General features: G+C 48.8%; 1 protein-coding gene across 2 annotated transcripts in view; it reads right to left on the reverse strand.

Annotated features, from left to right (window-relative positions):
• The window catches only part of ETS1 (ETS proto-oncogene 1, transcription factor), a 67039-nt gene that overhangs the window by 7561 nt on the left and 31644 nt on the right, over positions 1-27834 (reverse strand). Inside the window, exons 2-6 of one of the 2 annotated variants that reach the window (XM_080650744.1) lie at positions 25726-25845; positions 23966-24166; positions 20385-20462; positions 19137-19385; positions 14643-14903 (exon numbers count right to left, since the gene is read on the reverse strand). In XM_080650744.1, coding sequence (XP_080506870.1) covers positions 14643-14903; positions 19137-19385; positions 20385-20462; positions 23966-24166; positions 25726-25845 — 909 coding nt within the window. The remainder of the gene's footprint in view (positions 1-14642; positions 14904-19136; positions 19386-20384; positions 20463-23965; positions 24167-25725; positions 25846-27834) is intronic. The other variant, XM_080650745.1, reaches the window with a different exon arrangement.

Raw genomic sequence — 27834 nt, forward strand, 5'->3', positions numbered from 1 at the left:
GCCACTCACAACAGAAGTGGAGTGGCCGCGATGAAACCCACGCATCTGACCCCCACATTCTTAGCTCAATACCACATCCACCCCAGAGAAGACCACCTGGAGGCTGACATTGAATCGGCCTGCCTGGTCACACGAACCCAAGGGATAAAAGGACCCGCTTTTTAAAAACAGCTTCTCTTCCTCACCTCTCCCAGCAGCCAGAGGACGACGGACAGCCAGGGACCTTGGCGCCCACCTCCACGGTGACACTTCCAGCCCAGTTGGTTAGGTCCCCTGTGCTAGCTGTTCATGTCATTCATTCTCCCTCCCACCATTTACCTTAAAGACTCCCTCACACGATTTATCTTAAAATCCCTTTGGGGAGGGGAAGGCTAGCAATACCAAGCAGAGGAAAAGGAAGGAAGTACCGGCTTCTACCCGGGCAAGTCCAAGTCCGGGAGGGGAAGGCCCAGGAGCACACACGCCACCTCTGGGCTGGGCAGCCTTAATGTAGGGAGGGGACTAGTTCCCGTCTGGGAGCCAGTCCTAGAGGAAGGGTCACACACAGAGGGCCTGTCGCTGGTCTTCCTGCCTGTGCCATTCTTTGGACTGAAGTATCCGCCTGGGCAGCATCTGCCCGGCCCCAGCCCCACTCTGCAGAGCTGAGCCCTGGTGTCTGCACACAGGGTCGGGGCCAGGGTGAGGCCCAGTCTGCAGGGGCTTTTCTCACTGTGGGTTCGCCTTTGTTCATAAAGAACATCACACTGTGACATTTGGGAGCCGGGAGCACAGGTCCCGGAGGGTTCTGAGCTCTGGTCTTTTCTTCTATTGACACCAAAGGGAAGAGGGATCAGAGACAGGAGAGGCAGATGCCTGAAGCAAGCACAGGACCCAGAGGGGACGGTTGGCTGCTCAGCTTCACAGTAACCCAGTCAGCACAGCGGTGGTTGGCTGCCTCCTCCCCCCAGGCCTGGAGGAAAACTCCTGTGAGCCACCCAGAGCGGACGGGCACCCAGAGCTCTCAGCGGCTTCCTGCAGGCCACTGCCTACCCTTTCAGAAAGCCCACGTGGTACCGACAGAGGGAATCCGTGGCCTGAGTCCTTTCCATTACACGTGTGCTGAGCCCTGAATGGCCTCTCAGCTGTGGGAGCAGCAGAAACAGGAAGAACATGGAACAGTCCCCCCAGCAAGAAGGCCCCAGGGTGGGCTTGGACCAGTGGACAGCCTGACACAGGAGCCTGTTTCCACCACGTGTCCTCCTCACTTCCGGTTGGGAAGGTGATCCGGGGCCACCAGGAGGCCCACAGCTTGGAGGGAGCTCTGGGCTGGGGGTGCAGACTAACTCTGTAGACTCCCCAGCAACATCAAAGTCTAGGAACCTCGTGTGCCCCAGACGTGTGCAAACCCTGGATGAGGCCAGCACTCTGAGCGACAGGCTCGCCCGCGGGTGTTTCTGTGTGGCTTGATGTCTGTCCCCAGGGCCCAAGGGCTCCATCCCTCACCCTTGTTCCAACATATCCTAACTTTGCAAAGCCTCCCCTTCCATCCTTCCTGCACCTCCTCTCACGCATGGGCCCAGCCCCAGCCAGCCACCCAACCAGACTGGGGTCCCGGTGACCTCTGTCCCAGGGAGCAGAGAATGGTGCTAAGAATAGTGCCCGTCATGGGCCAAGGGAGCTCACAGACTAAATGTGACTCACAATGGCATCCCTGTCTGGGGGCCCCAAGGCAGTCAAGGGCGGCCTTCAGCAGGCTGCCCGGGGTGTCACGCATCAGGAATCCGGTGGCATCACTGGGAGACTATGCCTCTCAAGTCGCAGCTCTGAGCCACAACAACAGAGGGGTCCCTGTTAGAAGGAAGTCTCTCTCCAAAGAAGTGGGGGAGGGCGCCGCACACAGGCACCCCCACCCAGCTCCCTGCGCCTCCACACCCTGAGTCTGCCTCCTTCTCCTCCTCCTCCACCTCTGGCTGCAGTAGGGGGATTTCCCCTGCCTGCTTTGTTCTTCTTGGCTGGGGTACCAGGAAAATTCCTAGTACAACACTCACAGTCCTCATTTGAAGAATTTGATACAACTCAGAAGAAGAAATATCAGGTGGTTACCTGGAGGCATCCCAGACCAACAGCCAATCCCATCAGAGAGTTTCCCTCCAGAGAGGACGCTCAAGGCACTTCAAATCCAAGGCTACAATCTCTCTCTCTCTCCCTCTCTCTCTCTCTCTCTCTCTCTCTCTCTCTCTCTCAGACAAAGCTTCAGGTAAATTCCTACTCATTTTGGTTACATTTTAAGTCCCTTCTCTCCTTGTTAAGTCACTGGAAACATCTCCATGAGAGTTGGCTGTTAAAAAATCTAAGAAGTGAGCAACTTAAAGAATATACAGCAATGGGTTAGAAAAAATATTAGTGAGATGCTCTTGACAAGTAAGGTGGTCATTTGTCAGTATCTCTCCTCCCATTGTCCAGGCTCGGAGGTTGTCTGCCATGTCCATGAACTCACCCTTAGTGAATTCCGGGCGGGGCTGCAGGTCTATCTTTTCACCTCAACTACAAGTTCTCATCTGCCACCTGTGCCCTAGTGCTTGGCACAGAGAAGAGCTGACTTCCACGCTGAGGGAGGTGAGCTCAGGGCGGTCACTCTGGCGGGCTTCCTCCCACTGCGGTTTGCTTACAAGACCAGCCTGATGGCTTGCTCTACGCCCGCCCCTCACTGCTGGAATATATGCTCAAGGGCTCCAATTCAAAGCCTAGAACGGTGCCTCACCCACAGACACCAACCATTAGAAAGCTATTTGCTGCCCCAGCTGGTGTGGCTCAGTGGATAGATCATCAACCTGCAGACCAAAGGGTCCCAGGCTCAATTCCAGTCAAGGGCACAGACTCCTCCCCAGCTCGGACCCTGATCGGGGCTCATGCAGGAGGCAACCCATCAATGTGTTTCTCTTACACTGATGTTTCTCTCTGCTTTCCCTCTCTCTAAAAATCAATGGGAAAATATCCTCGGGTGAGGATTGACAACAACAACAAAAAGCTGTTTGCTGTTCAATGACTCCAGTTATCCGTTCCCTGCAAGCATGGGCCAGAGCTTACCATACCATTTTCGCAGTGCCACGTATGGTCTCTGGTCTCTGACATGTGCCAATAAACATATACTGAACGGTATGACTGCAACAATACTCCCCCTCCACCCACCCCCGCCCCCCGAAAAAGGTGTTAGGACTTAAAAAGCTACTCAAACTGCTTCTCTCTCTTAAAACTATATTTGGGACCAAACAGGGGTGACTCCAGGCTACATTTCATCAACACGTCCCCCCAAATAAAAACTACCACACCTCCTGTCCTGTGGGGATTCGTTTGCTACTTTAAGAAAGCTAAGCTCTTCAGCTTGACTCTCCAAGTCAAATCAAACACCACGTTTATTTTAACCTATGAAACTCTCATGGTTGGTCACCCTTGCAACAGGGCTGCCTCTACCCTAAGCGCACACATCTGCCAGGTGCTCCTGAAGCAGGGGAACGGGCCTGGTTGCCCCTCCCTGCCACCCAGGTGTCTACCCACAGCCAAACGATGGTGGCGAAAACAGAACACTCAACTCCAGAAATGACCCACCCACATGTTCATGTGTGTCTTCCTCTCAGACTACTCACTGTCGGAGCTCCCAACTCTGAGGGTGGGGTGGGTGACCCCAGAGTCTAAGCATCACCACCCCCCCCCCGCTTTCTGTCAACCCCCTTCTAAATGATCATTCACAAAACAATTTCCAAAATCTCTCCATGTCCATTAAGTCCTTGTTGAATGAAGTTTACTGACAAATTAAACAGAAAACATCCTGGCAGTTTCCTGCCCTGTGGACCCAAACTCAGTCTGAAGCTGTACAAGCCTTCTGTCTGGGACGGAAAAAAGTCAAGAGATCTCGTTGCTAGATTGTCTGGGACCAAAGCAGTGGGAAGATTGTTTTAAAGAAAAAGAAGGGCAGGACTATTTGATATCGTGCCTTTTCCTATTTCTTCTGAGGTATGCCTTTCCTTTGCCCCTACCCCGACCCAGTCTCCTCTCAGCGCCAACATGACCCACGTGCAGTACGTTCTACAACGAGCCAGCAGGCCTTGGTTTCATGACTCACTATGCAGTCGATGTGTCCTCTACATCTGATCCCTTATCAATGGCTGGTCACGCCAGGGCAGCGATTGGGGATATAAGCTCTAATAATTCAATTCAGAACCACAACAAACAGACATTCTAACAGATACCTGAGAAACCACTAACATAGTGATGTTCTAACCAGCATCCAACAATGGAAACAAGTTAGAAAACAGCTCTACAAACAATGAAAACCACCCTCTGATGCCAAGTCTATGTTTGCTGACACGTGAGACCAAAAGATAGGGGAAAGCATCAAAAAATAGCAATAAAGCAGGTTAAGTAGCAGAGGGCTGAGAAGACAGCAGAGAGCATCCTTCAGAATTAAAATAGTCCCATGCCTTCGGGAGTCAGAATGGGAGTCAGGGGTCCAAGGCTTTGATCCAAATTTCTCCCTGATTCACTGCGATCTCAGCAACTGATTCAACTCTCTAGCCTTTAGTGTCCCCATTCCTAAACTGCCCCTGCTCCTTCCTACTTTATAGAGAGATATGTTAAGTCTAAATCATGAGAGAATATGTATATGTGTACATATATATGTCTATGAATATATTTTTTACTGCAGTGCAGAACAGTTGGGAACAATATAAAATACAACAATAAAATTAAAGAGAAGAATAAAGCAATAGAAAATATAGTTCCAATGCAGACTTTTCAAAGAAAGACAAAAGATAGAATTCAAAAGAAAACAGCAAAAGCACTAGCTAAAATTTAATTATTCTTCGCAGGAATTAAATCGGCCTTATATATGGCAACTTTGAAAAAGGAGAAAGTAGGAGGCAAAAAAATAAAAAGATGAAAGCAGATGAGTGTGAAATGCTCTCAATTCTGCAGATAAGAAGGGCCAGTTGAGATCTGCTCACGTTAGGAATAACCGAGAAGTCCTGACTCTAACTCAAAATAAGTAGGCCCCGAAAGAGCAGATGCAAGCTGCTTTGCAAGTGAAAGTATGACAGACATTTATGGTTTGGGGAAATCTTGGCCACAGACAGACTTAGATCCTCTTTCCTCCAATGTGCTTTTTCTTCCCTAATCATTTAAGCTCCTCGCCAAGCATGCTCTGCCTGATTATTATGGAGGGCTGACCGAGTTCAGCAGCGTTCCCCACAAATGTCAGCAGTTTGGCCCAGAGGTAGACCCCGTCAGCATTCATGGAAGGTGGAGCACAAAGTCTGTCCAGCCATCAATGTCCAAGGCAGGCTGGGCAGCAGGCCCCACTGGTTGGTCACAGACTGGCCTGGTTGCCCCTCCTGGGATGACGTAAGGGAGGCTCACTGTGGCATCTGCCTAGGACCTGAGAATGTGACAGTTACACACTTCAGTGTGTGGAGAAAAGACCCTTGTTTTTGCTCAGGCTCCTCACACCTGCATGTGTTCAAGCACACGTGTGTGTGGGGGTGGCTGCAGGAGAAAGGAGACTGTTTCTCTCTTAAAGGGGCAGCCTGTATTCAAATGCACCTGCCTCTTTCCCCTAAGCCCAAGAACTCTGTCTAACCAAGTTCAACCTGCCCTCAGACACAGACTTGGACAGCGAGCCAGTGAAGCTCAAGTCAGGAAGTGGGTTTCCTTAGAGCTCTGCCTCCTGGTGTCTTCTAGGTAACCCATTCTTTCAAGTCACCAGAAATGGCTTAGGTTTGGATTTGATGGTACAAGGTGAGAATTTCCTTAGATACCAAGGCAATACTTTTTCTAACCAATGTAACTGAAGGAAAGGTCTCCCTACACGTAGCCAGGTAACATGAAGAAAGAAAGATGTGCTCACTGATTGGGATTAGAAAACAGGACTTAAAAACGCTGAAACCCAGGCCTTTCTCAGATCTCAACGCAGCCTCTGAAATTCATTTTTTCCAAGGGGCAATGTCCCCAGCACCTCAAGGATGAGAGAAATGACTGGTCAAGCGTCTTACAATTCTTGGGGATGTGAACCAAGACTGAATTTTTAAGTATTTATCCAGCAAATAATTTCAGAATACCCCTCCAGTATCAGGCATTGAGGCCAGATGGGGATGAATAGCAAAAGGGAATGTTAACAGTGACAAGAGCCGGGAAGTCACAGAAGAAACACCTTTTCTGTGCCACCTTAATGTGATGAGCTGAAAATGTCCTAACCTACACCTGTGAAGAAGGCCTGACCGAGAACCTAGCTTTGAGAGGCCTTGACAGAAACTGTGCCCACCTCAGCTCTGAAGGGCACACACTCCACAGAGCTGTGCCCTCTGCACACCTTCCCAGCCAAGCAAGTCCCATCCTCGTCCGGAGTTTAAACTGTCACATTGACTCACCATAGGAGAACTTTCGCTCTCATTATCTCTCAGGGAGAGGTGAGTCACACGTCAGGCAATGCACTTGGTTAGTTGTAATCAACAACATGCTGCTTTCTGAAGCCTATCGTGGGATTGGCCTTGGTCTTGAGTCCTGCTCTACAACTAGCCTGAGAGAAGAGCTGGGCTGCCCTGATTTGACAGCCTATGTTTGGTAGTCAGGTAGGATGGGGATCACATGACCTACGGCAGCCATGACAACGAGCTACTCGGGTCTCTTGCAGCAGGGAGCATAACTGACTGGATCCACCATGTCCGCACCAAGGTCAAGCTTCCTAGGGTCTGCTTCAGCAGGGACTGAGCATGTTTGGAGGCATGGGCCCTTTCTGAGAGACATGGAGCTCCTCCACTGGGCAACTTTGACCAGCGGATTCCCCATCAGCCTGGCCAGACCTTCCTAGGGATTGAGCTGCAGTTGGAGGCTCTTCCCACCCCAGTCTCCTTCCTTCCCTCTGTCCTTTAACAGGTAACACACCTGAGCATGGTCTAGAGGCCCCCTGCCTTTCCTTGCTCTCTCCTACTTTTAGAGCAAGTCTAACCAGGTGTTGACATCGGCTCCTCCACAGACCCAAACAAATACACTGCTGACATCGGATATGTCCCTGCTAATTGTCTCACTGTGGAACACTTTGAAAGGCATCCGCTTTGTTGTTTGCTGTATGACTGTAGGCTAGTCCTCTTTCCCCCTCTGAACTTCAACTCCCTCATTTGTACAATGAGAACACAGAACCTTCCTCATGTGGCTACTGGTGACCGATGAAATAATTTTTTTTTTTTTTTTTTTTTTTTAAGAATCTGGATTTTTTTTTTTTTAAATATATTTTATTGATTTTTTACAGAGCGGAAGGGAGAGGAGGGATAGAGAGTTAGAAACATCGATGAGAGAGAAACATCGATCAGCTGCCTCCTGCACGCCCCCCACTGGGGACGTGCCCGCAACCAAGGTACATGCCCTTGACCGGAATCGAACCCGGGACCCTTGAGTCCGCAAGCCGACGCTCTATCCACTGAGCCAAACCGGTTTTGGGCGATGAAATAATTTAATGGATATGAGAGAGTCTAGCAAACAGCGGGAGTTCTGCTCAATAGCAGAAATGACCTAATCTGACATTAAATATCTGCTGCACCCAGGACAGTGCCAGCAATGACTGGAATTCTGTACATAAAACATATAGTTCCAACCGCAAAGCATGTGTGATCCTGGAAAGACAAACAGGTTGGAGGATAATATGGAACAGTGGTAACAACCGGCACCCAGAGAACTCTCCTATATGCCAGCACTATTTGTGGGTGCGTCCCAAAACCTAGTTCATGTCTCTCATCTATCCTAGGAGAAAGGAACCATTATTATTCCCATTTTGCAGATGAGAAAACTGAGGCACAGAGATGTTAGCTTGTCCAAAGTCACACAGCTGGTCAGTGACAAAGCCAGGACACGCTCAGGACGACTGGCTCCCAAGTCCACACTCTTAATCCTACTGATCCAGTCCCTGGAATAACCCTGGTTAAATAGCATGGGTGGCCAGAAGGCGTACCCAAGTGACAGAGTGGGCTCGGATAAACACCCACCCTGCGGGTGTCACGTGAAAGACACTTTATGGAGAACAGGAAACAGGGGACCTCTGCTTTCCACGTTTTTAAAGACATTTAGAAAAAAGACTTACTAGTGAGGCCCCGACCACGTGATCCTTTTCTACAGGTGGCAGATGTTGAAGAGAAACTGCCCAAAAGTGAATCAGAAGGCAGGAGCCACGACCCTGCCCTGCAGGCAACAGAAGGAGGCTTTTTCTCCCACCCAGGTCAGTGCTTGCCAGGAGTTTTTCCCACTAACCCCATTACTGAGCAGCAGGGTACCCACTTCTCCAGGGAGACCCCCACATCACTGCACGCCCCACCTCAGGACCTACCATCAAACAGCACAGAGGACCGGAATCCCCCGGCTCCTGGGACGCTGGCTGGCAGCAAAGCTCCACTCGGGATCAGGGGTCTGGCTGGCTTCCTGCCACCTGCCAAGGAAGGGGCCTCTGAGCCAGAAACAGGGAGACACTCTGTTGCTGCCTTTCTCATTTCTAGCTCTTTCCCTCCTGTCCACGCAGATGCTCCCAAGGATGCTCTATGCTGAGACTGATGGCTTCCCGCAAGCCCGTGGCCAGCTCGCGTGCCTGACCCAGGATCCCTGTGAAAGGCATGGGCTGCACAAATGGGCATCTGAGCTCTGTGCCCACGTCAACCAGTTGGTTCTCCTCGACTAAAGTCAGTTCACTCTGTCTTATCCCAACACTAGAAACCCGATGCATAAAATTCATGCAAGGGGCTTGGCCCTCGCATCCGCAGCTGCGTCCGGAAGGACATTCGGAAGGACGTCCAGAAGGTCATTTGGCTGTCCGGTCTAATTAGCACATTACCCTTTTATTAGTATAGATTTCTGCAGGGAGGCTATCTTTCAGTTTGGCTCAGGGAATAAACCCCCAAATTAAAAAGCTCTATCCTGTCCCTCATTACAATGCTGCCTCAGGATAGAATTGTTTTTACTCTCTTGTAGAAATCTACATTGCCCTGCGAATTTTCTTTGGTGACCCCGCTCCCCTTCCTGATCAGCAACTTCGGTGCATGCCCGAGTTCCCGGCCGTGGCTTGTGCCTGAGCCCACCGAGCTCACTTTGCAAGCCCGCTTTCCTCCAGAAAACGGATTCCAGGCAGCGCTCGCTGCCAAGTCTCCAGTTTTATTCTGCATGGAAGGGCTTTCAAGGACTTCCTTTTGCAGTCAAGTTGTTTATTTTCGAGAACATGTTTTAGCAGTAGCGTAGGGTTACTGACCCCTAAAACTCAGCTACGAGCCAGAAGGCCCAGGTTCTGGGCTTGTTGGGACTTTCTCCTTGTGTGACTTTAAACTTGCTCCAAGGCCTTCTACAAAGTAGCAAGAAGACTTCTTTCAGGCCAGAGCGATCGGAGAGAGCCTGCAGGGGAATGTCTTTTTCTACAAGACCGGTACCTGTTTCTGTCTCCTGCCAAAATATTTGAAAGTTGAATTCCAGTTAGTCCCCAGTTTAGTTTTGAGGAGACTGCGGGTCTCTCTCCATGGGTCCTCAAACTTTTTAAACAGAGGGCCAGTTCCCTGTCCCTCAGACCGTTGCAGGGCCCGACTATAGTTTAAAAAAAAAAACTATGAACAAATTCCTATGCGCACTACGGGCCTGGGACGCGTCGGCTGCTAAACAGGACAGGCAGCGGCACCCAGCGGGCCGGATAAATGTCCTCGGCGGGCTGCATGTGGCCCATGGGCCGTAGTTTGAGGACCCCTGCGTCTAGTCGCAAACCCTGCACAGCTCTGTAAAAACATAACTCCTTTACAGTTCACAAATGGCTTCGGGCCTAGCTTTCCTCAGACTCTGGGGTAAAAAAAAGAGACCCTAACCAACTTCACTCACCATGGCAACCCCAAGCGTGGGGATACCCCTGGATACTGACAGCAAGAGCATTCCCACCTGGTGGGCTCAGAAGCAATCCCAGAAGGGACAGGAATGGGTTCCTTATCTGTGGCAATGCCTGGCAATACGGAATGGAGTTGGATAAAGGTGATTTACAGACCAATAACTCTGGACAAAAGCCAAAACTAGGCCTGCCCCCTCTTCCATTCTGCTAAGTCACATACATAGAGTGTTAATTGGTGACTATCGGGCCACAAGGCCCCTGGTCTGCTCTGAGGAGGTAACTGAGATAATAACCCATGAGTACTTTCACTCCTTAATATGGAGACAAAATTCGTAGGCATCTGGCACTTCGGATCCAATTCAGGAGCTACCGTTCTGTGTAGGCTGCAATTAGGTGGCCTTGAATAAGTCACTTTTTATGCCTCAGTTTCATCATCTATAAAATGGGGCTTGAGGGACAGAAAGAGAGAATACTAGTTGACAATCCAGTATATGATTCTATACCTACTGAACCTGAAAGTAAAAATCAGAGAGGCCTGTTTTTTTTGTGTGTGGTTTTTTTTTTTTTTTTTTCAAGAATCCGGAAAGCATTTTGCTTAGGTCGACCAGCTAGCTATACAGAAAACACTGGGCCGCCTGCCTCCAATTGTCTTCTTAATTAGGTGCGGTTCATAATGTATTCTGGAACAAGAGAAAAATGGAGCTTTCTGATTGTATCAGTTTGACAACCATAGGCAGTTCATAGCAAGGTAAGAAGACACATTTTGGCGGAAGCCAGCATTGCATTTGATGTATTCTTAACTCGGCTAACAGGCAGCTTTCAAGCCATGTTATCTGCCCCCACATCTTGACCTAATTTAACAAGTTGCCATGGGAGCCCAGTGAAGGTTGATGCAATTTTCTTATCTTTGGAGGAAGAATGTAACTGTGCAAGAAAATGTGAAAATTCAGTTTCTAACTGATTTCCACACGTACAGTGCAGTAACTAAGACATCATAGGAAGAAATAAAATGTATTTCTTTGAAAGTGATATGGATGGAGACCTAGGCTCCTAGTGTAAGGGTAGGAAAATGGGTTCTGCTCCCAGCTCAGAGAATCTATACATACATCCTTTCATTCAGGCCAAGGAATTGTGATGTAAGGGTCCACGTGCTCCTACTGTGTGGCCACACATACTTTGGCGCAATCAACATTTAAGGGAGTTGGGGGAGGCGGGGAGGCAGAACTTGAGATAAAAAAAAAAAAAGTAGGTGTGACTTTTACAAGCAATAAAAAGGGTTGCCAGCACTTGTACAATGATTTCCACCTTCTACATTATTTCTTCAAACTTCAGCTCATCTTAGCATGTCTGCATAAAGCGAGAGACCCATCTGTGTTCCCGTCACCACCTGCTCTTTGGGTGGTGTTGGGGCTCACTTGGTATGCTCCCTCCCCTTCCCCATTCTCTAGGATGTATCTGAAATGAGAAGGGGCCACAGTGAGGGCTCCAGAGCAAAACCCCACCACCTAGAATCAGTCTGCAATGTGGGCAGGAGACGCTCACCAGGCATTGAGCAGAGACAAAAGCCATGTGGGCTTTCCACCCCATCTGCCTAACAAATCCTGGCCTTCACTGAAACCACAGCAATAAGAAAATCCAATTCAAGTCTGAAGACAATTACACTAATATTGAATTGGACAAGATAGTGAACCCTCAAAAGCTTCTAGCACTTATCTGCACTCAACATGTGCTTGGAAACATTTGCTGAAATAACTGATTTGCTACCACTAAGCTCTTCCCCCCTCTATGTCTAGCACAATGTCTAGCACTTATTTGTTTAAATTAATCGATTTAGTTCAATTACATTTTCACAGATCTTCTACCACCAAGATAAGGATGAACACTTCTCCTTCGCTAAAAGTAGAAAAGGGTACAAGGTAAATTTGCCTAAAATCACACAGTGTGTTACAGTTGGGAGGGAGCGTGAGGGACTTCCGTTTTCTGGGCTATTGTTCTCACCATGATCTGAAATAGTATGAAAAATTAAACCTACAATTATAAAGAAGAAACAACTGAATGGTAAGATCCTTAACAACGTTTTTTAATTCAAATGACTACTTTAGTCTTTGAGACCTATAATCAATAGTTACCCTCCCTTTTTCTTCCACTTACTGAATGTTTTATTCTGAGAGAGAGAAAGGGGGGGGGGGCAAGGGAGGGAGGGAGAGGAAGAAGAAGAAAGGAAGAAAGGGAAGGAGGGAAGAAGGAAGGGAGGAAGGGAGGGAGGGAGGGAGGAAAAAGGGGCATCTATTAAAAACAATAAATCCAAATAAGGGATCAAACATAACTCAGACCTCCAGGACATTATTTATACTTGTGATAAAAGAGCTCTTGATGCTTTATCTGTTTGTCCCCATGTCTGGATTGCCAGAGAAGTCTCACAGGCAGCCTTTGGTGTTGGCTGTCTTGACTGTTCATGCCCCTCATTTGTACTTCACACTCATTCCTAGTCCTTGGAATTTCTGTCCTTCTCTCCTCAAAACTGGGACACTGGGAAAGAGCCCCACTTTCAGATCATTCTTGTCAAGGTTCTAAAATCATCTTAGACAAAACCCTCTCAGTCACTCTTGTAGACTATTAGCTCCGCAGGCATCTCCCATGTGGAAATCCAATAATATTACATGGCAACACTTGCTGAGAAGTTCCTATTTGAAGTGGAAATTGGGCTTTTACCATGTCTGGAAGCATCTAGACCAGTGGTCGGCAAACTGCGGCTCGTGAGCCACGGTTTGCCGCTCTGTTGACTAATGAGTTTGCCGACCACTGATCTAGACCTTTGCTGGGTGGCCATGGACCCTGACCAGAATCTCATCCCATGAAGGTTGACCTAAATCCTAGGGTTTTCTTTGGCCAGAACTCAAACTTTAGGACTTAAAGTCAGTTTATTTAATCTCATTATCCACCAAACTGCCCTAACTATGGAAATTAACAGAATCACATCTGTAGCTAAGAGAGAATGGCGAAAACTGTCATGGGAAAAGAATTATGGCTGTGGATGTGGATGGTGGTTATAGCGGAGATTATGCCAGAGTGAACAAAGACACCTCTTTAATAAGGAGAAACTAAGTTGAGGATGTGTACCGGAAGTTGGGGTGGAAGTTGTAGAAGACTTGGCCTTTATGCTTGGGCAAATGACAGGGCGTGGTTTCTCTGCATCCCAAGAACAGAAGCCAGCGCGCCCAGGTGGAGATGTCTACCACCTCCAGAGCCCACAGAGTCATCGTTCAGCCACTCAGGCCTTTTCTTCCTCTTCCGAAAGAAGCAGCACTTCTCCCTCCATCAGTGAATCCAACTGGAGTCTAGTACTTCAAATACCTCAACTATCCTTGTAACCACAGAAGCCAGAACGTTTGTGCATCTTGAAAGAGACTGAATTTACTTTTCCCCACTCCCAGGGTCATTAACAGGAATGGGCAAACTCTCCAGGAGTCTGCTCTCTGGAGATGGAAAAGGGGTCCCTTCTAAAGTAACACGTTCCCACACACGAGTGACCTTCCAGCAAAGACCATGGGGGACAGTGTAGGAAGAGCAGAGGAGGGGAACTTTAAGTTCCTTTCTGGTCCCTGGCTCCATAGAGACATTGTCGCTGCCTGAAAACACAGACGAAACTCCTGGGCACCTGCGCATGCCCTGAACAGCACCAGGGGCCCTCTCCTGATCTCTGAAAAAGGAGTGATTTCTCTACGCAGCTGAGTTGCTCTCAGAGGTCAGCTGTTTTTCTAATAGAAACTGAGGCCTCACTGACACACAGTGAAGATGTAGCCCACTCTTCAGCTACCTCCACAGAAACCCAGATCTTGCTGCTTAGCTTCATCCGCACCAAGGGTCCCCCACGTGGCAACCTGGCCAGGGTGGAGTAACTGACAAGAGAATCGAGGCCTAGGCCCCAGATGAGTACTCCGCTAACATAAGCTGCACTCACAACACAATTTCCAGTTTTTAGAAAACACTGCCATCGGACAGGAAGGATCTGAGCCTGGACACTAGAAGGCTCCTTGGATAGCTCCCATACACATACTGCAAAGGTTTCCAGGGTCGGGCAGCAGATCCGCTGCAGCTCATTTGGACAAGACATTGTTTTGCTCTAGTACCAGATTCTCAATCAAAGCCCAAGCTCTGACCATACACCCCCCTTCCTCTACAGTCTTTCTTCATTCACCATAACTTCCACTCCTGGGGCAGAACCAGTCATAAAGCCAAGTGAGGAGAGAGGGCTCCTGGCCAAGACCTGGCAGAGTTCAGGTGACCAAGGACACTCTTGCCATCTGAACAGCCCGCCTAATGAATGCCCCACCACAGCGGAGCCCAGGTGCAGGCCATGCAGGGATGCCTCCTAGAGATGCTGCTGCTGGTTCTGTATTTTGAAAGACCGCCTAAGAGCCGGCTAGAGAAAGGCCCTTGATGCTTGGCCACGAGGCAGAGTTTCCAGAGATGCCAACTTAACATAGTTCCCTTCCCCCAGATATGGAAAAAGACCCAAAATGTAAGTTTTTTCCCTACCACTCCTGGAAATGATCCCTTCGAATAGAAGGATACTCTTTGCTTCCAACAATCCATGGCTGTTCATACACAGAGGGGCCTGCGAGACTGACCAGACCTCTTAGAGTCTTCTCCCCACTCCCCGCCAAGAGAAAAGGCAAGCTTCGGTGTTTGGCACTACGGGCCCAGGGCCCTCCACGGAGCCCGCCCACAGCAGCATGCCCACCGAGGCTCCGAGGTAGGGGCAGGCGCCTACCTGTGTAGCCAGCCAGGGCAGCAGCAGGAATGACAGGCTTGTCCTTGTTGAGGTCAGCACGGTCACGCACATAGTCCTTGAAGGTGCCCTTGGGATTGTGGTTGGGCAGGGCGGCTGGATAGTCCTCCGAGTCGAAGCTGTCATAGGAGGGGACGCGCTGCAGGCTGTTGAAAGATGACTGGCTGCTCCAGGACTGGGTGAGGCGGTCACAACTATCGTAGCTCTCTATGCTCTCAAAAGAGTCCTGGCCCCCGAGTTTACCTGGAGGTGAAGGAGGAGGTGGGAAGAAGGCAGGGGAGGAGGGATTGGGAAGAGACAACTGTAAAAACCCTCGGAGTGAGGACAGATCGCTCATCAGACCCGCAGGAGGCATGGAAGAAGGGAGAGGCCGTGGGGATGGGAGCTGTGGGTTGGCTCTGGGAGGAGGGGCTGGGCTGGCTGCAATGTGAGAGCCACACTGCACTGCACGGTGCTATCTTGTTCTCCAGGTCCCAGGATGGAGATTCCTAGCCATGGGCTGCTCCTGCCTGTCAGAGGGAGACAGCAGTGCTTGGGACCTCAAGAACCCTAGAGCCAGAAATCTAAAAGCTGAGACTCACACATGTTCTTGTGGGTTTCTGGCTGATGCCTTAGGCTGAATGAGTGAGTGAAGAAATCGAAGCAGTGCAACTCAACTCCCTAGTCCAACTCAAGCCAATGAGATAATTTCCAAAGGCCCAATTTGGCAAAATATTTTGGTCATAAGAAAAAAATTCCATTCGACTAAGAGCAGATTGACCTTCCTTGACCTTGGAGCTGAAGTGCTATTTTTTAGCATTTTTTCCAAATACTATTTTAAAATGAAATACAAGTACTGCCTTTATGTCTTTTCAAATAGAGAAAGAAGTAATGGGATGCTTTTTCCAGGAGATTAAAAAGGAAAAAAATACGATCACTCTTCTAAACAGAAATCCATGCTGCTGATTCTCTCCAAGTACAACTTTGTACTTGAAATTTGTACTTCATTGGGGAAGCGTGGGCAATAAAAAACAAAGGAGTTGATGAAAGAGTTATTAAGGTCCACAATGTCAGAAATCCTTTACTCTCCCAGTTGCTTAAAGCATTCTTAACTGACCACAAGATCATGCAAGTTCATTAATTTCCCAAACCAGGTTGTAAACAGCTGCTATCATTGCATAATCACTCCAAGAGAAATTTCCATTGGCAAAAATGCCATTGAAAAGGGAGGCTAGCAAACAAAAATTGGAGGAAAATGCATCTAAGAGCTTGAAAGGGCTCGCAGGAATATTTTCTAGGTTCTACTTCCAGATACCTTTTAGGCAACCTAAATTAAATCCTGGGTCACTAAATGGTCACCTCGATTCAGCACAAGTCACGAGGCAAAGGATGTGACGAATCTGTATGTAGAAATACCTATAAGTCAACTCTCAACTGCTCAAAGCTGACTGATCTGCTACAAGTTCAAATTCCAGAATAAGGTTGGCCAATACAAACCCGTACTAGTGTGTTTTTGGCACATTCTCCCTTTCCTTAATAGTAGAGATTGGTTAAAAAAAGTGAAATTCAAATATTTAATTTTGGTGTCCAAACCAAAATTAATAAGGAAAAACTAAGTTGGGGATTTTATTTTTTTAAAATCCCAGAATAAGGGTATTCAGTTAAATATGTAATTTTTATATAATCCACTGTTGTAGATTTCCTGAACCTTTTATCCTCTCCAATATTGCTTATAACACAAAGGTAGTCGTTTATCTACTTCTTCTTGGCCCTTCTTCCAACCATCCATTCAAAGAAGGGTATGTCCAGAAGGCTAACAGAAGAGCTTCATGGAGTTATGAGCCCTGCCTACCCAGTCCACTGTCACATTCACAACTCTTTATAAATGAAGGACTTGCCCCTTCTAGAAATCCACATTAAAAGACTCCAGAAAACAGCCCACAGCCAGAGTGCAATACCCTCTTCTTAACAGAACTGGACATTTTATGGCATCTCAAAAAAGCTATCCATCTGAATGGTCAATCAACGTCTCTGTGAGACAAACACACCAAAAGCCGACAAAAGAGAATGTATGTTTTCATAGAGAACACCCCACCAAGTCACCGATACTTAGGACATATTCATACTTAGGTCTCTCTGGAATGATTCTATCTTTACCAGCCATATTTCTTTGGGGAAGGCACAGAGGCCAGGATTTCCACAAGCAGACAGCTGCATTTCCCAGAAGTCCCAGCGAGCAGGACACTAACCTGGATGTAACCGCTCTCTGGCATCCTCCCAAACATGAGCTGGAGGCAACTCCGTTGAGAGCTGCGGTTTACAGCAGTGAGCTGCTTTCATTTTAGCTCCATTTCACAATCCTGGAGCGAGGAACCTTTGTTTACGGGCATTTTCTCCAAAAATGGGTTGAATCCAACTAGATTAGACACTCACTTGTGCTACTGGGCTGAGGCAAGGCAGCACATGTCCTCAAGGATGTCCACTGGCTAACTTTCCTGAGTCTCAGCGAGGTCCTTCCAAAGCAACCTGACTCCACCAAGCAGACCTCTGAGCACTCACAGCAGATGGGGTGGCCCCCCAGCAGCCCCCTGAACAGACTGGCACAACCACAACTCTCAGAGTCGAAGGAGATGGGCCAGAGAAGACTTGGTATGCAACAATGCAGCATATGAATAGTTGTACTCATAATAACCAGCTAAGAGTGATGCTTCCAATCTAGACCAATCACACCGCGTCAGATTCAGTCAGCCCTCGGAATACGTCCTGCTTGCAGCACTGCTAACATGCAGAAAGCAGCCGTGGGCAGGACAGTCTGGCCCCCAAGTCTGTGTGGTCTGAAGCTTGGTGTGAGGGAAGGAGGATGAGGCCAGAGAGAAATACCTCACGCCCTTTGTACAGGTCACTGTCTGCTCCACTGTTATTAGTTTGGGGTTGGAAGGGTGGCGGGGACAGAAACCAAGAACCAAGAGAAGGAGAAGCAGAGACAATTACACAAATGCAAAGCCAGATGCAACTGAAAAGCATGTGACAGCAGCTCTGCCCAAAGTTACAACATGGCTGAGGCCCAAACCCACAGGCTCAGCCTCAACACATAGACGTACAGAGAGCCCCATAGGAAAGGGAGCGGTGTGAATGCTCTGACCTGCCCCAGGGTGGGGGGAAGGATCCACAGGCACATTTGTGTATGTATTTAAATAGACATGCACCCAAAAATAAAGAGTCAGAAAGGGGAAGGCAAACTGATCCCACCCATCCCCTTCAGTTTGAAACACAAGCTGCCTGGGGCCCGAAGCAGAGAGATTACAGGTTCTGATCTTGCTGGGGACTTTCCCTGTGCAGGCCCGCTGGCTGCCCGGAGGCCTGCCAGGAGGAAGTGTACGCCCGAACACTAGAAGAAGATAGCAAGGTATGCCGCCCAGCATGCCAAAAGGGGGCTCTTCGAAGCGAAGATACCTTTGCCCCTCTCCAAGTGCCTCAGAGTCTCAGGGCGACCATTGAGCAGAAGTCACCAGGAGGCCAGCCAGCCAAGGCCTCTGAGCCCTCGGATGGGCTTTCTGCTGTTCCTCCTCCTGTTTGCAATTCCTTCCCATTATCTATGGGAACAGTCATCCTTTTTAAAGACTGTTTATAACTCAGCTACTTCTTCCTGGCGGAACAAATCCCTCCTTCTGATGGACTGCACTTGTCTCGGCAACAAAACCGTCTGCACATTTTATTAGGGTGGCTGCCCCTCTGGGGGTTCATGTCCTGATCTTAAAATCCGAGTGTGTTTCACTTTTGTTACTTTAAAAAAATCAACCAGCTCAATTCTGGAACATTTACTTCACTGTCCGTGAATATTTTATCAATGTCATAAGTCATGTCAACAAGGACACCTTCTTAGGGAAATCTCTAGCCACCTCTTTCCTCGGTCCTCTAGCTAAATACACACTGTCACCACACTGCTGATGACCGGTTCCAAAAACACTACTGGTTAACCATCCTGTATCTTCCCAAACTCACAGACAGCTCAGGAGCCCAGGCAGGGCAGCAGATGTCATTCAGATTCCAGGCGGTCTGACCCAGAATGCTCTGGGGCATCAGGGCAATGCGAAACTAAGCTTTCAGGAAGGTCACCTGAACCATTTTTGTTGGATTGTGTCCTCCGTAAGCAAAATCCTCTTTAAAAAAAATAATAATCAAGAATAACTTAAACAGCAACCACATCCAACTAGTTATTACTTGGTAAAATGTCTTACGCAAATGCAAAATATGATTGGTCATCCTGCCGGATTTCAATTCTACCGTGAACCCAGGGTCGTTGTCCCATGCTGATGGGCGTGGCTAAAGTTCCATGATGGGAAGTTCTTAATATCTACACAGTCTCAGATGGAAAGGCTGAATGGATCTCAGGAACACCCAGGGCCGATAGTGAGGGGGAAACAGCAGACCTGAAAAACTCTCAACATTAGGGAACTCTTGGAAACCAAGAGCTTCTGGAGCAGAAATCTGACCTACCACGACTGGTCCTCCCCATGCACATGTTGTCTGGTGTGACGACTTCTTGTTTGATGGCAAAGTAGTCCGTCTGCAAGGTGTCTGTCTGCAGAGGGTCCCGGAGAATGACCGAGGGGTAGTCGTTCTCATACTTGAGGGAGAGGAGCTCCTCGGAGCTGATGGGATGGAGTGTCTGGTAGGACTCTGTGATGAAGCTGGGCTCTGAGAACTCCGAGGGAGGAACACACTGAGCATGCTCGATACCATAGCCTGGAAACAGACAGAGGGTGGCATTAAAGAGGGGAGAGCTTTGTACCTAAAACAAGCAGTTCTTCACCATTGACACCAGCCCCACAATGTGTAACAGGCCGACTACCGACTACCTAACCACTGACTACCTAGAGAGTAAGAGGAAAATATTTTCAATGAGAAGGGCCTCGGGGCAAGTTAACCTCGCTCCACTTCTTAATTGCTAGGGCTCTTGGCAAGATACCTCCCTTTTCTGGCTTTATCTCTTCATCTCTAAAATAGGGATGATGGCGATCTTGCTTGGAGCATTGTGATAAAAATCAAACAAGAATATATATGCAAAACGCCTACCAACATTTCTGGCTCAGGGTAAGCTCTTCCTCCATAGAACTTACATTGTTCTTGGAAGAAAAATCATAATAAAGTGAGAATATAAAACACAAACGAAGCTGCTGAGGAGTCCCTTTGGAAGCAACAGCATCAGGGAAGAAGAGCCCTGCACTAACTCTCCCTCCTGCCCCTTCTCCGGTACGATTAGGGGTCCTTACGAGAAGGGACGAGGTTTTATTTTCTGTGCGAGATGCAAAGCCAGATCTGGAACGGATCTGAAGCTGCATGGCCCACTCTCGAGGGAGGATTTAGAAGAAACGCTGTCATTTCCACACGTACAAGGGAGAAACAAGGGCCATGACCAGATCCCTAACCCGATCTCCCTCCGATGCCCCACAGCGCACAGGCTCCAACAGGAATGGCCGCAGCTCTCTGCGCGACTTTCAAGCTGATGGTATCAGAGGGAGGTCCTACGTGCAGGCGCTTGCAGGTCAGGACAACGTGCAAACAGGCCTTGTGCTTCCGGGGGGAGGGGGGAGGGGCGGGGTGGATAAAATGAATACCAAATAGTCTGCGTTTAAGGAAATATTGTTTGCCATAGAATTACCATGAAGGAGCTTGAGCTCAGTTGGGACAGGGTTCCTTCCCCAATGAGCAAGAGGAGGGGAGAAGAGTGGCGGGTGAACTTACTAATGAAGTAGTCCGAGGTATAACGGGATTCTGGGTAAGTGGGGTTGACTCCATTCACTTGGTAGGGCTTCACATCCTCTGCAACACACCGGGGAGGGGAGGAGACAGAGGTCAACATGCGAGTGCTGCTTGGCCCGAAAGGACCTCGGACGCAAGGAGCACAATGATCTCAGCCCCTCTTCGAAGAAACCTGCCCGTTCCTTAGCCCAGCTGGGCTGTGAGTCCACCCTGACTGGGGCTTTATCTAAGGATGAGATCACAAACGTATGGCTAAGTTGACTGTTTCCGTGACTGTAAGATGGGACTTATTATCTTGGAAAGAGCACCAGTGGGTGATCCCTACGAGCTGGGGAAGCATTCCACCCTCATTCTGATGCACGCACGGACCACATTTGCATCAAAGGCTACAGGGCAGCTTGGGCATGTACCAAAATCAGTCCCCACCACTCAAACTGATCAGCTCCAAAGCTTTTCAGAAATATATTACAATCTTTAGCCTGGGTGGCGTGGCTCAGTGGTTGAGCATCAACCTATGAACTAGGAGGTCATGGTTAGATTCCCGGTCAGGGCACATGCCCAGATTGAGGGCTTGATCGCCGCCATGGGGATGTGGAGGAGGCAGCCAATCAACGATCCTCAAACATCATTGATGTTTCTATCTCACTCTCCCTCTCCTTTCCTCTCTGAAATCAATAAAAATATGTATTTTTTTAAATCTTCAGGCAGGTAGATCTTACAGCCTCCATTTCTTCTAACAGAGGTCTGCTTTTTGTTGTGTACTTTTTCCACTGCCCTCAGATTTCAAGTTCAGGCCCAGCTAAGGAGCAGGACACCAGGAAGGTCACCGCTCGGTGAAACAGTGTGTTAGCAGAAGAGCCACCTCACCAAACTGTTGCCAGGAGCAAACTTCCCCGGGAAGGAGACAGGAATGCAGGTGGAGGTAACTGAGCCCAGAAAGGCTCTCCGCTGAACTAAGGGGAGCTTGCAGGCCGCCCAGCTACCCTGGACTCAAACCTCCTGGCCTCCGCCCATTGTGTGGCGCGGTCTGGTTCTATTTCCCTGTCAGAATCAGACACAGACAGGGGTGCTTTGGATTTTTTCCTCGGGTATCTGATAGCCTTGTTGGGAGCAGAGGCTGCTGGGAAAACAAGTTGATGCCTGCACAGAAAAACAGTTCCCAGTTGAGATAAAGTGATTACACTTTGCTTGAGCAGCTTATCAGATTGAAACATCCCCTGTACCTCTGGCCTTCCAGCCCACCCCACCCCAAGCAGCTATGTTCTTTCTGTGCTGTGTTGCTTTAGTTTCATCACAGAGCCTCCGTAGAAACCTCTGGCTCAGCTCTTCAAGGGCCTGAAGACAGAGGGTTCTCACTGCCTCTCTAATAGAAAAACGGTGGGAGGATCCAGCTTTGCCCTCCAACATACTCAATCATTCCTCAGGCTCCTGAATTCCCCTGTTATTCTTTTGCAAGACGCTAGGTCAAGCCTCTCTCTCTTGGGGACCAGAAGCTCCCCCATGAGTCCGTATTATTATACAAAGGACACAGGGCAGGAAATTAAATTGAGAAGACGTAGGTTTAAGGAAGTGAGTGATGAGGAAACCACCTAAGCTGTCCTCACTTCGCAGATGGGGACGCTAACAGTGCCTGCCCTCCCACGGCTCAGGGCTGCAGTGGGAATCCAAAGGGAAAGTAGTTTAAAGCTCTTTGATTGTTTTTTTTTTTTCTGTTTTTTTTTCTAGAAGAGAAGGTTTAATAATTGATAAAAATGAGCAAAAATATTCAAATCAGAAATGCTTTAGAATGTGTATCACAAAGTCAATACTTCTCAGTGAATAGGGAAGGTGACAGACTCCCTCAATGAAAAAAGCAAGAGAAAGGTTGGATTTTTTTTTTTTTTAAAAAAAAGACCACCATTAAAGAAAATGCTTCAGTCAACATGATTTTTGTTTTAGATGTGGATACTGCAACTACCACTTAAAGTTGGTGGCACGTTCTTTAGTAGGTCCTTAAGGCAACATATTTAAAGGAAAACAAGGAGGTGCTATATAGGTATTGATTATAACGGTGATCAGAGGCAGGTTGACACTCCAGGACCCCTGGCCACGCCATGGTGAGAAGTAGAGGAAACGGATGTATTAGCAGAAGATATTTGGGTGACACGATCTGATAGGACCCACTGGTCACATCAGACCTGTGATGAGCCTGCCGTGTCTCTCCCTCTATACACAGGCTGCCCACCTCAACAGGTGTGAGTGGGTGTGTGTGCAGCCACGGGGGGAACCTCTCTGTGCTTTGGGAAGGCTGTGCGGCTGCCCCCAGTCCCCAGCCGGGGCAGCCGGGGCAAGAGCTACCTCGTTCTTGCCCGTGTGTATTTATTTATTTTTCAGCAGAAGCTGAAGAGAAGGGAAAAAGGGATAACACTTCTGTGCCCAGAGGACTCTAATTTGGGCCCCTGTGGAGCACGGCAGAGTGGAAAATATCCTTAAACAAAGGAAGGTATTATACGGAGTAAAAGTGCTAGCCCCGAGCTTTGCTCCCTGCCCCCAGCGTCCGCGCCAACGGCTGGAGCTGGTGACCACAGGGAAAGGGTGGGCCTGGGTCACAGAGGGCGACCGGCTTCTAGGCTTACAGTCAGCTGGAGGGCACCGCTGACTGCTGGTAACTGCCATTTATTTTAAGAAGAAATTCAGAAAAATAAGTGCAAAAACACCCAAGTTTGCCGCCTGCTGCTGTTTCTATCCTCAGCCAGGACTGTGGTACATGAGTCACTTGGTCCAAAAAGGTTGGAAGAGACTAGCAGGGGAGGCCATGTCATTACAAGGTTGCAACACAGTGTCCTGACGTGACCCCGGTTCCTGCTCCAGATGCAAAGGTAGGCCAGCCCCTGCCGTTCCAACCCGGCCAGTGGGCAGGAGCCTGTGGCATGAACAAGCTCGGAGATGCTAAGCTTCCTGGTGGGCAGGGCCGGGCACCGTGCGGCCGCGGATAAAGGGAGTGTGCACGGAGATTACTAGGAACAAAATATCCCTCGGAGCTGGCTGTGAGCTCTGCTCCTTGCAACAGTCATGAGTCTGAGATAAGGACTGGGCTCACCATTTTGCAAGAAGCATCAGGAGTGCAATCTCGCTAAAGCTTAAAATCGGAACCTCCAATACAGAGAAGAAAAAGAAACTAACATGGATTGAGCACCTGTCCTGGCATGCCTTAGACCAGGGGTGGGCAAACTTTTTGACTCGAGGGCCACAATGGGTTCTTAAACTGGACCGGAGGGCCAGAACAAAAGCATGGATGGAGTGTTTGTGTGAACTAATATAAATTCAAAGTAAAGGAGCGGAGGGGAGAGCAAGAGAACCCTCCGCTCTTTCGGCTCCGCGGGCCAGATAGAACAGCCGAACGGGCCGGATCCGGCCTGCGGGCCGTAGTTTGCCCACGGCTGCCTTAGACCCTCTAGGCTGTGACGGGACACCTACAGGGGATGGCATGGATGTCCTGCCACCTGGAACATGGATGGATTCGCCTGCCTACTCTCCCAGCCGCCCCACACGGCTCCCGCCTCGCCCCATCCACACACATGTACCTTTCTGCAGGATCTCCAGATGTTCCCACAAGATGTCCCCAACGAAGTCCGGGGCCAGCTCGAGGAAGCAGTCTTTGCCCAGTGCACAGAGCGCGGCTCCGTTCATGCAGAACTTCTGGAAGTCCACGCCCTTCAGGCTGAATTCGTTCACAGCCCACATCACCCAGTCCCGCACGTGGGTCTCTGTCCACTGCCGGGGGTCTGCGGGGAGAGAGCACAGGAGGACCCAGTGCGTCAGGCCCGAGCTCCAGCCTGGGCCTCGGAGAGGACGCCTAGGAACCGAGCTTGGCTGAGAATGTTCTCTGACTGAAAGATCCGGGAAGCACAAGCCTGCAAATGCATATCATGGGGCACCTTCCTCCTCCCCACCTTCTCAGCTTGCCAGCTAGGAGATCACAAGCATCGGCCAAAGAGGAACACAGGAGTGTTTTCTACCCTCCATGCCGACAAGCTTTCCAAATTGTCCCATCTCACGGCCTGATTCCCATTAGACTTTTTGTAAAGCCCGGGACAGGGAACAGATGAGTTCTTTAAGAGCAATAACAACGAAGTCAAGTTTGCTCTGCTGGTTACACTCCCCTCTCCCTGCTCTTTCCTCCTACAGGGTACTTGAGACTGTTATTCTTAATTATTTTTATCTTAGCTAATTATGGTTGGTACTAACCATAGCAATTAGTTACAGTCAGTCACTCGAATGGTACTTAGTAAGAACAACATTATTAGGGTGCCTGTATTAAACTACATCCCCTGCAAAGTGCATCCATATCACAGTCCTAGCACTGCCCGGCTCCACAGCACAGACTCTGCATAATCTTCCCACGTGGCCACAGCTTTCACGTGGCCACACCAGCCAGGACACCTAAAGAACTCAGGTGGCGGCAGGTTGCAGGGCCCACATACCTGCTCTCCAGGTCACCCCTTCAACGGAGCAGGCGACTGGATGAGAGGCTGGTGGGGATTCACTTTATCCCGCCTGTGACCCTAAGAGGATGCTGGGCGTTGCTGTGGGCAGAGGCTGTGGTAGAGCAGCACGCCTGGGAGAGGTGCAGATCCATTCACAGGCTCTGCCCGGGGCCTGGTTCCCACAGGGCTGGAGGCCTGTCATGACGGCTCTCAGGGCAGCCTTGCTCTTACTCAATAGCACAGTGTTCTTCCTGCTCGCAGCTATTCAGGAAATGTTGCTGCGTGAAGGCTTAAGTGTTCCCCGGTCAGTTCTCCTTTCTGACAACCCTAGTCCCCTCACATTCCTGAATAAACCCTTTCAGAGGAGAACACCCAAGGATAAACACATTGCACCACAGCACACGGACGAGAACAGAGCAATCAGTACATTCCAAGCAACAGAGCCCGGGGAGCTCACCCCACGGCAGCCCAGAATGGCTCAGAAACCGTGATTTTTTCTTCCAAAGTGTCTGTATGTGGCATCCCTTGAGGAGCTTCAAAGCCACTGGTGTTTCCAGCAATTGTGATTTAATTGATCTGGGACACGGCCCGGGCTGGGGACCTTTTTTTTTTTTTTTTTTTTTGAAGATCCCGCATTTAATGTGCAAACAAGTTAGGGAACAGCGCCCTGCAACCAAGGTGGCAGCGAGGAACCGGGAGATGGAAAAGGTCAGCACGTGTGGGCGATTGTTCCAGCAACTCCACCACGCCCCGGAGCTGCCGGCTGCGGCCACGTCTGCCTACCTCACACTGCAGGTGGGAAAACGAACCTCCCCTAAAAGCCTGCTCCCAACCTCTTTCCCAAGGACAGAACTTACCTTTTGGAATCCCCAGTCTTTGCTGCTCTTTGGAGAAACCGCTGAAAGTGGCTTTCAATGCCTGAGACATCATTTCCTTGCTGCTTGGGGTTAGTAGTGGGACATCTGCACATTCCATATCTGTAAGAAAAAAACATCACACGAAGAATTAAAACTAAATAGGTGATGGCTCATTCTGCAGCATGGTACAAATAGTACATCATTATATTCTACACCTAGATTAATATAATGATATATGTCCATTATATTTCCATTAAAAAAAAACACACTAAATAGGTGATTAACCACCCATAAAATAGAATAGGGCATGAATGGTCTGGAGAAGGAAAACTGAAAAATCACTGTACTAACGGCCTCACAGGGCTGGGTAAAATAGGGTGGGGAGGGCTTCCCAAAATTTGCTAGGTCCCTTAAAAGAACTGACTCTTGCCTAGAATGTCCTACACCCCTGATTAACAAAGCATGTTTATTCTTTCTGTATAGCTCTACTATTCTGCCACGGTCCCTATCTATCCCTCATAATTCACAGGGAGGATTAATGTTACCGCGTCCTTCCAGTTACCTATGAAAAGGAAATAACATTCATCCATTCAACAAATATTTAGCGCTTGCTATGTGCAAGGATTCTGAGAGACAGCAATAAACAGACAGAAGTAATCCCCCTCCTCCTGGAGCTGGAGATCAGATTCTGGCAGGAGATACGGTCATTAAAAAAAGATTTACACAATTAAACATCCAAAACATTACTAAGGGCTTCAGAGATGTAGAAGATAAAATGTGAACGTATAACAGGAATTCCTGTTGGTCTGGAGAAATCAGAGAAGGCCTCCTTTAGGCCAAGGGAGAGACGTTTGACTGGGGATCTAAAGGATATACTGAAGTTTAAAAAGAGAAGAATATTCTAGACCAATGGTTCTCAAAGTGTGCCCCCCCCAGACCAGCTGTATCGGCATCACCTGGAGTTTGTTGGGAATGCCAATTCCCAGCCATTCTCCAGCCTTCCTCTAGGAGGTGGGCCTGGCAGTCTGCATTTCTAACACAGAATCCAGGTGATCCTAATGACCATTAACGTTAGAGGACGGTGATCCTAGATAAAGGGATTGCATCAATGCAGGTCATGATGGGGGAGGAGAGAATTGGCCTATTTTAGTCTCAAAAAGACCTGAAGCTGCAGCGGAATGGCAAAGGCCAGTTGCTTGGGATGAGGTTAAAAAGGTAAGCTAGGAGTGTATGAAGGACGTTATAGTTTTATCCTAAGAAGACTACAAAGTCATTGAGAGGTTTATGCAGGGGAAGCACTTGACCACATTAAGACGATCACCTTATGGTGATTCTATTTTTTATTTGTCAAGGAACTACCATACTGCTTTCCTCAAAGTGGCCACATGATTTCAATTTCCCACCAGGAGTGCACAGGAGTTCTAAAGCTTGCCAACACTTACTACATTCTGGGGTGTTTTTATTGGGGGGCGGGGGGCGGGAGAGAAGGGAGGGGAAATAGTAGCCACCCTATCACACTGTAGTCTTTATTTGTATTTCCCTAATGATGAATGATGCTGATTTATATTTTCCTAATGAGTAATGATGTTCCCTACTGATTTGTATTTCCCTAATGGTTAATTAATGATTATTAATATTTAATCATTATTCCATGTGCTTACTGTCCATTTTTATATCTTCTTTGGAGAAATGTCTTTCCAAACATTTTGCTCATTTCTACATAGAGCTGTTTGAGGTTTTCATGTTGCTGATGTTCACTTTTAGGAGTTTTCTATACACCCAAGAGTTGAACACCTGTACTGGCATGCCTTACACCCTCTAGGCCAGGTGTCCTCAAACTACAGCCTGCGGGCCACATGCGGCCCACCGAGAACATTTATCCGGCCCGTCGGGTGCCGCTGCCTGTCCTGCTTAGCAGCCGACTCGTCCCGGGCCCGCAGTGCACATAGGAATTCGTTCATAGTTTTTTTTTCAACTATAGTCCAGCCCTCCAATGGTCTGAGGGACAGTGAACTGGCCCCCTGTTTAAAAAGTTTGAGGACCCCTGCTCTAGGCTGTGGAGTGGCACCCACAGGGGATGGCAGGGATGTCCCACCACCTGGATATGTG

This window comes from Plecotus auritus (assembly GCF_963455305.1).
Source record: "Plecotus auritus genome assembly, chromosome: 13".
NCBI lineage: Eukaryota > Metazoa > Chordata > Mammalia > Chiroptera > Vespertilionidae > Plecotus > Plecotus auritus.